The sequence below is a fragment of the Aplidium turbinatum genome, chromosome 5 (genome assembly GCF_918807975.1).
Source record: "Aplidium turbinatum chromosome 5, kaAplTurb1.1, whole genome shotgun sequence".
Lineage (NCBI taxonomy): Eukaryota > Metazoa > Chordata > Ascidiacea > Aplousobranchia > Polyclinidae > Aplidium > Aplidium turbinatum.
The window spans coordinates 9,414,335-9,426,713 of NC_137476.1; the positions used below are offsets into that span (position 1 = coordinate 9,414,335).

Consider the following 12,379-nt stretch of genomic DNA (forward strand, 5'->3'; position numbering starts at 1 on the left):
TGTTTGAAAGCAGTTTTGGTACGAAATAGGTACATCAAACCATGAATACACAGAGAGAGATGTTTGTTTTTTATTTGCTTTTCTAATACGAGTCGATAAAAATATGGACAGTATTTATTGATTACCTTACTGAAGCCTAACAAAAGTAAATGTAGGCCTACTCATTAGAAGGGAAATACGAAAAGTATGGATAAATTTTTTTCTGTTTAGCAGATCCCTCGTTTATTTCAAATTTTATGCCACCTAGTGTAAACAACCTAGCGTGTCAAACTGTTGGTTTACCTACTTCTATGCAGAGTTGCCCGAATTTGCGTTTTTAATGCCAAATTCAAGAAATTAGCGTTTTGTTTGTCATGCGTTTGGCAGGTTATTTTTGGTTTCGCATTAGGCATGTTTTTATGATAATTTAACTTTGATCTTTTTGAAGAACTTGTGGAAAATCGGGTTTAAAATGGCAATCTCACAGTCTTGTTCCCTTTCCCAATCCTGATGGGATGATGGCCCTATTTGTGGTTATGTCAAAAGCTTGATTAGCTTATTTCTTCGCAGATTTTTTCATAAGTTCATGTTGGTTGTTGAATGACATAAAGCAAAATTACTGCTTGTTAACAGCAAAGTAACAACCAAAACTTAATAATATAGCCTACATAGTTTCAGGAAAGAGTTTGATTTCTTGTACCAAAGACAGGCAAGGCACAACAATGCAACATTGCAACAGTGTTGATCATTATAACAATATATTTTACATACTTACAAATAGTTTTACTGTAGTTGTCGAACATCTTCGGCTTAACTTAAGCCTTCATCAGAAATCTGAAAATATATATGAAAATGCAATAAATTTCAACTTTTTGAATTGAAAGTAACTACGGTAGGTACTGTAACTGGCTATAAGCATCAAGAAATATGCAGCGATTAAAAGCAATAGTGTGGAAAACAGACAAACAAACAGAAAACAAATTACTGGTACATTAGGAAAAGGCAATTACATAACTACAAAAGAATTTGCACCACATGGTAGTCTACGTGATACATCTAGTAAATGTTGAGCCGAGGAGAATGGAGGCATCTCCCGCAAATAATTATTTCTTTAAATTTGGATTGTAGGGTTTGATTAACAGCGCTTCCTGAATTTTTGTGTCAAATTAGACATACTCTTAAGATCATTACCAGCGATTTTAAAGTGTTTGCGGAAACTGCAAAAAAACGGAAAGTGCGATCAGCGACTTCGGCTTTTGTTCTATTTAAGATTTAAAAAAGCCGAAGTCGCTGATTGGAGTTTCCGCAAACAAAAATTCTTAGGATCATTACCAGAAATTTTAAAATGTTGCGAAAACTTGGATCAACCCTAACCCTTTTAAAATGTTTGCGGAAACTGCAATCAGCGACTTCGGCAAACTCTTAGGATCATTACCGGAAATTTTAAAATGTTTGCGGAAAAACGGAAACTGCGATCAGCGACTTCAGCTTTGTTCTATTTTTTTCTCTCAATTTTTTCAGTTTGTTTGCGGAAACTCCAATCAGCGACTTCGGCTTTTTTTAATTTTTTCTCTTGATCTTTTCAGGGTACGAATTAGGTTGCACCCATGGGTCTGACCCAGTCACGGTGGTAGAAAACCAAACAATCTTACCCCAAACACCCAAGGACTCCATCACTTCCTCCACAGAAAGTGCCACTACATATTTTATTGATACACACGCTAATTCGCGTGAAACCACTGTTCAGCTTCCCACCACTTTACTAAGCGCCCAACCACATAACTCGACCATAAATATCGAGATGAACACCGACAATGCGACAACACGCTCACCAGAATCAAGCCGGAAAATCACGATCTGCCACCGATGTTGCAGACCGTGATTCAACTTCCAAACGCTCCGCTTAACACATTTTTCAATACGGAAAGCATCCAAAACGACACATTTTCTAACTAGGAATGATCCAACGCTGTATTTAAATAACCTATTTAAGCGAGGAAATGATGCATCATTGCCTATTTCCTAGCAGTGATGTTGTTTCAATTCAGGAAAAACAGAAAATAGTCAACAAGATAAAGGTATTAAAAGGAAAATTGTACAAGATTGGATCGAAGCAATTCGTTTAAAGTTACATATTTGCTAACAAACAAAGCTTTTAGACCACCCTAATTCACATACGTACAGTAATAAATGTACCTAACCACTTATTAAATCCTAGAGTTGAGTGTAATTTGAATTGTGCTATATCTACCGTATTTTCTTTTTTCACGCAGCAATACTACATTATTGCAGAAAATTTGAGTATGATACCGTAGTTGATATCGTGAGATATAATTCTAGAGTTTAGTGTAATTTGAATTGTGCTATATTTGTTTTCTTTTTTCACGCAGCAATACACATTATTGCAGAAAATTGTAGTAGCTGATATCGTTATATATAGTAGGAAAAGGCAATTACATAACTACAAAAAGATTTGCACCACACGGTACGCTACGTGATACATCTAGTAAATGTTGAGCCGATTAATCGCACTTTCCGTTTTTCCGCAGTTTCCGCAAACACTTTAAAATCTCCGGTAATGATCCTAAGAGTATGCCTAATTTGATAGGCTACAAAAATTCAGGAAGCGTTGTTAATCAAACCCTACAATCCAAATTTAAAGAAATAATTATTTGCGGGAGACGCCTCCATTCTCCTCGGCTCATTCATTCAAATTCTTAGGATCATTACCAGAAATTTTAAAATGTTTGCGAAAACTCGGATCAACCCTAACCCTTTTAAAATGTTTGTGGAAACTGCAATCAGCGACTTCGGCAAACTCTTAATATCATTACCGGAAATTTTAAAATGTTTGCGGAAACCGCGGAAAAACGGAAACTCCAATCAGCAACTTCGGCTTTTTTAAATTTTTTCTCTCGATCTTTTAAGGGTACGAATTAGGCTGCACCCACGAGTCTGACCCAGTCACGGTGGTAGAAAACCAAACAATCTTACCCCAAACACCCAAGGACTCCATCACTTCCTCCACAGAAAGTGCCACTACATATTTTATTGATACACATGCTAATTCGCGTGAAACCACTGTTCAGCTTCCCACCACTTTACTAAGCGCCCAACCACATAACTCGACCATAAATATCGAGATGAACACCGACAATGCGACAACTCGCTCACCAGAATCAAGCCGGGAAATCACGATCTGCCACCGATGTCGCAGACCGTGATTCAACCTCCAAACGCTCTGCTTATAGTCCGGGAGCGGGGATGGTTGACCCTGCATTGCTGTATTAAGTTTTTTTTACTGTTGATTTTGGTAGCCAAGGGTCTCTATTTTCAGAAACTGCTTGATGACATGTCGTCACTTTTGGGCAATTTGAGAAATTCAAGATGGCGTCCAAGATGGCCGCCATTACCTATAAATGACCATAACTCCCTATCCATTCACCTTAGGAAGGTGATTTTTGTCTCTATACCTAGGTTGTAGGGATCAAGCTATCCATTAGAGCTAAATATTATGTTAATATCGTATTACACACATAATAGTAATTTCCAAGATGGCCGCCATTACCTATTATAAATGACCATAACTTCCTACCCATTCACCTTGGGAAGGTGATTTTTGTTTCCATACCTAGGTTGTAGTGGTCAAGCTATCCATTAGAACTAAGTATTATCTTAATATCGTATTACGTATATAATGGTAATTTCCAAGATGGCCGCCATTACCTATAAATGACCATAACTCCTTACCCATTCACCTTAGGAAGGTGATTTTTGTCTCTATACCTAGGCTGTAGGGGTCAAGCTATCCATTAGAACTAAGTATTATGTTAATATTGCATTACATAATGATAATTTCCAAGATGGCATCCAAGATGGCCGCCATTACCTATAAATGACCATAACTCCCTACCTATTCACCTTAGAAAGGTGATTTTTGTCTCTATACCTAGGTTGTAGGGGTCAAGCTATCCATTAGAACTAAGTATTATCTTAATATCGTATTACGTATATAATGATAATTTCCAAGATGGCGTCCAAGATGGCCGCCATTACCTATAAATGACCATAACTCCTTTACCCATTCACCTTAAGAAGGTGATTTTTGTCTCTATACCTAGGTTGTAGGGGTCAAGCTATCGATTTGAACTAAGTATTATGTTAATATCGCATTACACAATGGTAATTTCCAAGATGGCCGTCGTGACACTAAATTATCTTACATAGCCTATCATTCAATCTTGGAGGAAAATATGAAAAGGAAAACGACAACAGGTGTTATATTATAACAAATGTTTTTTAATTGTAATTCTAAATTCTCACACAGACTACCAAAAGCATATTATACAATTCATAACTAAGGAAGGCTGCCACTTTACCAAGTAATTTACACTGTTCACTAAGCAGACTGAGACGTCTGAAAAACGGCGTCCCACAGGGATCGGTCCTGGCTCCACTTCTTTTTAACATCCACACCCACGACCTGCCAACCACGGTCTCCACAAAATGCGCTTACGCGGACGACCTGGAAATTCTCCACTCCACAAAGTCGTGGGAAAGTCTAGAAGACACCTTGAGCCAGGAAATGAAAACTCTCTCAGCTTATCTCCAGAACTGGCGACTGAAACTCAGCGAAACCAAAACTGTGGCAGCAGTTTTCCACCTCCACAATCGGTAAGCTGATCGTGAGCTGCACGTCCAGAACAACGAAAAATCTCTGTCATTCTGCCCCAACCAAGGTATCTTGAGGGGACACTGGACAGATCGCTCACATACCGCCACCATTTGGTGTCACTGCGCAAGAAACTGACATCCCGCTCTGCGCTACTCAAGCGCCTGGCAGGCTCTTGCTGGGGGGCGAGGGCTGACACTTTGCGTATAGCAGCCTTAGCCCTTGTCTACTCTTCAGCAGAATACTGTGCACCCGTTTGGTGTCGCAGTGCTCACTGCCATAACATTGACACTGCCATAAACAGTGCCCTGCGCACAGTAGCCGGATGCCTGCGTCCCACACCATTAGACAGTCTCCCCATTCTCGCTGTCATCCAACCCGCTGAGCTTCGTCGCAAAAAAGCTACTCTGTCCCTCAGCTGACGGGCACTGGAGCCTGATCACCTTCTCCACCGCGGGATCTCTGCTCTCCCAAACGAGCACCCCTTCGACTGAAATCAAGCCACCCATTTGTGCCAGCCGCTCAACTTCTGATCAATGAAGCTGATGAACGGGACATCATTTCGGCTGCTTGGGCGGACCATGGATGGAATTCTGAGTGGAGGTCGGGCACCACCAGACTCTATTCGTTCATCCCCGACGCTGACACGCGCCCCATTGGCCTGACACTACCAAGGCAGGCATGGCTGCGCCTCAACCGTCTCCGTGTGGCGTCGGGTTTTTCCGCTCAACCATGCACCAATGGGGAATGGCCTCTTCCTCCTCCTGTGAATGTGGTGCCGAGGAACAAACCGCCGACCACATCATCAATGACTGTACCATCTTCAAGCCACCTAACGGAGTGGAAGGTCTGCGTGTCATGGATGATGAAACCAAAGACTGGCTGCTCTCTAGTAGCCTTCCAGTGTAGTCCGGGAACAGCGTGAATCCGGGGTGGTAAAAGGATAGACCCTCGGCCCCAGAGGCTCACACGACGACGACGTATAGTTTGCTTGAGCGACTTCTTGCCACCTGCACTGCCTATTTCCGACATGAATATGCTGGTCGCTAACGTTTTGGGTGTTTCGGATCTTTTTCAAGCACACATGTTTCACCACAAAACAAACAATGTACTTTGAAGATAAACCTTGATAGTGATGACCGTCTCCTGGTCTTAGGCGGAATGTAAGACGAGTATTCTGGATTCTTCCTTTTGTGCCTTTGAACCTGCAGGCTTGAAGTGTATGTTGAAGCGCAGTTTCTGTGACGTTTAACTGTGCAGTTTGCATTCAGCCTTCAGGATTTTCATTGTGCATTCAGCCTTCAACTTTTTCTTCAAGAAGTTCATGATACCTGTCCCCATAGGTTTTGCTATGCTTGATAAAGTTTTGAATACTGACAATACCGAGGGTCTATCCTTTCAACGGTTCAGTCTTATTCTCACATCCAAATTTGCACTGTTCTCCTTCTCCATTCATGTTTCACTATTGGTGATCGTCATACTATATTATAGGCTACGGGCAGCACCTAAAAAGACAACAGCGAATTATTAGTGCCTGTCTACTACAATATGATATTTATGGGATTTACAGGTAGTTATGGTCATTTATAGGTAATGGCGGCCATCTTGGATGCCATCTTGGAAATTACCATTATGTGTGTAATACGATATTAACATAATATTTAGTTTTAATGGATAGCTTGACCCCTACAACCTAGGTATAGAGACAAAAATCACCTTTCTAAGGTGAATAGGTAGAGAGTTGTGGCGGCCATTTTGAACGCCATCTTGGAAATTACCATTATTCATGTGATACGATATTAAGAGGATATTTAATTCTAATGGATAGCTTGCCCCCTACAACCTAGGTATAGAGACAAAAATCACCTTCCTAAGGTGAATGGATAGGGAGTTATGGTCATTTATAGGTAATGGCGGCCATCTTGGACGCCATCTTGGAAATTACTATTATGTGTGTAATACGATATTAAGATAATATTTAGTTCTAATGGATAGCTGAAGCCCTACAACCTAGGTATGGAGACAAAAATCACCTTCCTAAGGTGAATGGATAGAAAGTTATGGTCATTTATAGGTAATGGCGGCCATCTTGGACGCCATCTTGAATTTCTCAAATTGCCCAAAGGTGACAACATGTCATCAAGCAGTTTCTGAAAATAGAGACCCTTGGCTATCAAAATCAACAGTAAAAAAAACTTAATACAGCAATGCAAGGTTAAGGGGGAAAATGGCGTTTGGCTCCCAGACTATTAACACATTTTTCAATACGGAAAGCATCCAAAACGACACATTTTCTAACTAGAAATGATCCATCGTTGTATATAAATAACCTATTTAAGCGAGGAAACGATGCATCATTGCCTATTTGCAAGCAGTGATGTTGTTTCATTTCAGGAAAAACAGAAAATAATCAACAAGATAAATGTATTAAAAGGAAAATTGTACAAGATTGGATTGAAGTGCTTCGTTTAAAGTTACATATTTGCTAACAAACAAAGCTTTTAGACCACCCTAATTCACATACAGTAATAAATGTACCTAACCACTTATTAAATCCTAGAGTTGAGTGTAATTTGAATTGTGCTATATCTACCGCATTTTCCTTTTTCACGCAGCAATACTACATTATTGCAGAAAATTTGAGTATGATACCGTAGTTGATATCGTGACTGTATATGTTGATCTGCAGCCAATTATTTCATAATTTTATAGATTTTTAGCAATAGTTTAACACTTAGAGCAATAGTTTGTCTTTTTATCATGGATTGGAAAAGTAAGCTCAAGGTTTCACTGGAATCAACTTCACAAAGAAAAGATACATCGAAATCTGAAAGCACTGATACTGAACTGAAAGTGTTTTCTAAACTGTACACTGATGGAAAAGGTGTAAGTCCGAAGAAAAATAAGTCGTACAAACAAATACCACGCTTCTATTACAGACTGCCAAATGATGATGAAGTCTTGCTACAGAAGCTCCGAGAAGAATCTCGAGCAGTGTTTTTACAAAGAAAAAGCAGAGAGCTATTGGACAACAACGAATTACAAAATTTGTGGTTCCTTTTAGACAAGCATCATACTCCTCCTGTCACTGGAGAAGAGCAAATGATAAATTATGAAGACTACAAAATTGTTGGTGAAAAGTCTGGAGAGAAGTATAAGCAATTTTTTACATCTGTTGTTTTTGCTAAATTATACAACAAAGATCCACTAGGTCGAATATCTATTTTGCAGTTTTTTAACTATGTTATGCGAAAAGTTTGGCTGCATCAGACACGGATTGGCCTCAGCTTGTATGATGTTGCTGGACAAGGTTATTTACGTGAAGCTGATTTAGAAAACTACATCTTGGAATTGATACCAACACTTCCACAATTAGATGGTTTAGAACGGTCATTCTATTCTTTTTACGTCTGCACCGGAGTGAGAAAGTTTTTCTTTTTTCTTGATCCACTGAGAACAGGTAAAATCCGTATTCTTGACATTCTAGCGTGTGGATTTTTAGATGACCTTTTGGAACTTAGAGATGAAGAATTGTCTAAAACAGTGCAGGAGAGCAATTGGTTCTCAGCTCCATCAGCATTGCGTGTGTATGGGCAATACCTTAATTTAGACAAAGATCACAATGGCATGTTAAGTAAAGAAGAACTGTCTCGATACGGAACAGGAACATTAACCAATATATTTCTTGATCGTGTCTTTCAAGAATGCTTGACTTACGATGGAGAAATGGATTACAAAACCTATTTAGACTTTGTGCTTGCAATGGAGAACCGAAAAGAACCTGCAGCTCTTCAGTATGTTTTTAAGCTCCTTGATGTTAAAAACTGTGGGTATTTAAATGTCTTTTCACTCAACTACTTCTTTCGAGCCATACAAGAAATGATGAAACTTCATGGCCAAGATCCAGTTTCTTTTGCTGATGTTAAAGATGAAATCTTTGACATGGTGAAACCTGAAGACCCATTGAAAATAACATTGCAAGACTTGATAAGCAGCGGACAAGGTGAAACAGTAACAAACATTCTTATCGACCTCAATGGTTTTTGGACTTACGAGAATCGGGAAGTTTTGGTAGTCGATTCCGGGATTGATGATGACGTTTAGAATATTTTTGTGTTCTTTTTGAGACAAAGAAGCAGCATTGCACGAATGAATTGAAGACCACTGACCAGGCTGACATGTTCCAATAAGCTTTCTCAAACATGTTTATTGAATAATGATGTACTTTTGTCACGGTGTGTCTATTTTCAGTGATCTACCGTGGAAAAGTTTTCACTTTTACAAATATTTCCAGCTATAAAGTCACCGAAGTGTCCTTAAAGATATTGTTACAGATTTAGTTTTATTTTTATATTGTTGGTGGAATAAAAATAAAAACCAAATTCAGGCCCCTAAGCTCCTTTATTTTTCCGGCGACCAAGCATGGCCTACTAAGGCTTCTTCCCGACGGCCAAATTCTCGCACCCGGCAACCAAACTAAAAGTTTGTGTTTTTAAAAATCCGTTAATTGAGTTTTGCGTTCACTCAGGTAAGAACAAGGCTCTGAAACATATTTGCTGTTGTATTTAAATGCACCGCTTTCTAAGTAGACGTCGAGTTTTTATAGGTCCACGCTCACATTTTTTTTGAAAGTTTTATCAGCAATATTTCTCGTCGGCCTGTGAGAGACTGTCTTGTTTGTGAAAAAAGGTTGCAAATGCGAGTGAAGAGAAAAAAGAGTCAAATTCTACGGTTGGCTTATGGAAGCCGGCGACCAATCATGGCCTATCGGCGCAGTAGTTTTGGAGGCCATTTGACGACTTTTCGGCGGCCATGACCGCCAGGAGCTTAGAGCAATTCATTCCATGTGTGTCAGTTCAAATATCGATTTCAGTCTGCTGTTAAATAATCACAGTTAAACATATTCTTGCATAAGCTGAACGAAAGATGATCTAGCAAATCAAAATCGCATTTTTTAGTTGTTTAAAATGGAACTGACTTGCATGAAAATAACGTTATTGGTATTTCAAGACATGTTACCGAGTCACGTATAATAAGCATTGTTGTGGGTTTGACACCTGTCAAACGATATTTATATCCTCTTTTTACGAAAATACGAAAACTGATTGTCTAATTTTTAATTCTCACAAATAGTTTTTCTCGAACTGCTTCTGTATTTTCATTGTAAGGATATATAGATCTGTGGGGTCTGCTACTATTCGGTGAGTTCCTAACTTCTAACCCCTAACCCTAAAACGGCAATGATAATTAGGCTACGGTACCCAATAATTTTGAAAAAAAAAATGAAAAAATCACCGAATAGGGATCGGACTCACCGAATGGGGCCATTCCGAGATCTGTGTATGGAGTTATGTTTGTTTATACCGTATTATATCTGTTATCCTGCTGTGTACAATTTACGTGCAGTTCTAATACAATATCATGGCCTGGGGGTTCACAACTTTTATTTGGGATTCAGTGAATTGGGTATAGGAAATTACTTCCTATGATTTGAATGATAACTTTGGTATGTATCTAAATGTTGGTTATAAAGTAGCAAAGTACAGGATGAGGAGTCATTACCCCACTACATCATCAGGGCTTGGTTACAAAGGACGTTATTCTAACCGGGTCTTAAAAAGTTGTTCACGGAAAAGCAAGAAAGCGGAGTCAGATGATATTAAAAAGTCTCCCAATGAATTTACTTTGCCTGTCTTATGTTTGTGATGTAGGCTAATAAAAGTTTTTTATTACTAATGCTACTTCCGCCAAACCGATTTCTTAAACGTAATTTTTCTGTCTAATTCCGTAAATTAAAAACTTGCGTAGCACCAATCACGTTGCCCTCTATTACGTTATTGACCTCTGTTACATTTTGACACAACTAATCTACATCATTGTGTGCATTTAATATTCATATTTTGGTGGTGTGTTTTTTAGGTGGAAAAATACACAACTAATTGTTTTTTTGTGTAAGAAACGTGAATTTATTTTTTTGTGTGTAAATTTTGTAAAACACGTTTTGTATTTTGCTGTAGAGTTGAGGACTTGACATTCCTAAGCCACCGTGCTTTGATATTGACAGAAGTATTTTGTGCAACTTGTTATGAATTTATTCACAGATATGTTAATGCATTGACGATATTTTATATTTTTAGATTTTTTATTTAAAGTTGAGTAAATTATTGCAAAATGGACGAAAAAGTTGCCAATAGTAACGAAGAAGAATTCAAGACTGTAAAGTCTCGTAAAAGGAAACATGCTGCCCAACCTATGGATGCTACAGAGTCAACAGTGAAAAGACCTCACTTCCCTGCATACAAAGGTAGGCTGGCTGTCACTGAAAAGGGGGTTCGACGTGTTTCTGTACCCCCCAACCGCTATACTCCGCTTAAAGAAAACTGGATGAAGATATTTACTCCCATAGTGGAACACCTGAAGCTGCAAGTCCGTTTCAATTTGAAAACGAAGCAAGTTGAAATTAGAACGAGCAAAGAAACAATCGAAGTTGGCGCCTTGCAGAAAGCAGCCGACTTTGTTCGAGCTTTCGTTTTAGGATTTGCTGTTGAAGATTCGTTGGCTCTGGTTAGACTTGAGGAATTGTTTTTAGAATCTTTCAAAGTGACTGATGTGAAACGACTCAAGGGGGACCACCTCTCCAGAGCGATCGGGCGTGTGTCTGGCTCTGGTGGCCGCACAAAATTTACAATCGAAAATGTGACAAAAACGCGAATTGTGCTTGCGGATATCAATGTTCATATCCTCGGCTCGTACCAAAATATTCGGGTTGCCAGAACTGCCATTTGTAACCTTATTCTCGGTTCTCCCCCTTCTAAAGTTTATGGCAATATGCGATCAGTAGCGGGCAAGGTGGCAGATAACTTTTAGGAAATTGTTGTTTTTCGCTTCTATTTCGTTTATTTGCATCGTTTGTGTGAAATGTTATTATCCTTAGAGTCTTTCTCAATATTTCGAGACATCCTGAAATACTAGTTGCATATGAAAACAAGAAGCCGATCATGTAAGCTTAATGTCAAAGTGATCTATCTGCGGTTTGATCAGTTGAAGGCTATCTCGTGATGTTGTTTTGTCTGGGATGCATCTTTGCGTGGAAGCTACGATATTGCAGTTCTTAACCCACCGCGCATGGTGAGACGCTGATTTGCTGTCGTAATTAACATTTGAATAGCTCTTGATACTGCTATTTGCCATAAACAAATGCGCTTCTTGTAACATCAGCTTCAACGCACTGCCTTTGTGGCAGTGAAACTAGATGTTTTTTGATTTTCTCAGTGTGCAACACCCTAAGTTATATTGTTTTCACTTTGTAGTCAACATTTTCCTGCATCTTGCTTAAAAACAAGTTTGAAACTGGAATTGTTTCTTTAAAACTAGACTACATTTGGCCATACCACTTTTCCACACCAGTCTTGTTAGTAAATGTGACTTTGTTAAAAAAAATCAACTTTCGATGCAAGTAATAAACTAAAACGTAAAAATATTGTATTTTTTTTCATCAAGTCCAAATTAGATCGAATCGCGGTGTCCATTTTCATGTGTTTTTACAGCCAAGGCTGGTATAAAACAGAGGTTGTCAACCTTTTGAGGTTCAAGGACCACTTGAAACAGTTGTTTTTTATTGATTTAAGCATTTTCTAATTTCTCAGTGAATTTTACAATGATTAAACATGTCAAAGTTACCCTGCAATAATCTTGTCTTCCAAAGATCAGGTTTTTTCTTAAAGCAGA

General features: G+C 38.8%; 3 protein-coding genes across 3 annotated transcripts in view; 2 read left to right on the forward strand and 1 right to left on the reverse strand.

Annotated features, from left to right (window-relative positions):
- The window catches only part of LOC145770741 (uncharacterized), a 251,215-nt gene that overhangs the window by 121,396 nt on the left and 117,440 nt on the right, over window positions 1-12,379 (reverse strand). The window lies entirely within an intron of this gene.
- Window positions 7,412-10,789, forward strand: LOC145770254 (serine/threonine-protein phosphatase 2A regulatory subunit B'' subunit gamma-like). Its single transcript, XM_082581853.1, has one exon. It carries the CDS (start codon window positions 7,412-7,414, stop codon window positions 8,753-8,755), a length of 1,344 nt encoding a protein of 447 aa, XP_082437979.1. The 3' UTR covers window positions 8,756-10,789.
- Window positions 10,789-12,260, forward strand: LOC145770256 (RNA-binding protein PNO1-like). The gene has a single exon (XM_082581854.1). The coding sequence runs from the start codon at window positions 10,823-10,825 to the stop codon at window positions 11,516-11,518; it is 696 nt and encodes a 231-aa protein (XP_082437980.1). The 5' UTR covers window positions 10,789-10,822; the 3' UTR covers window positions 11,519-12,260.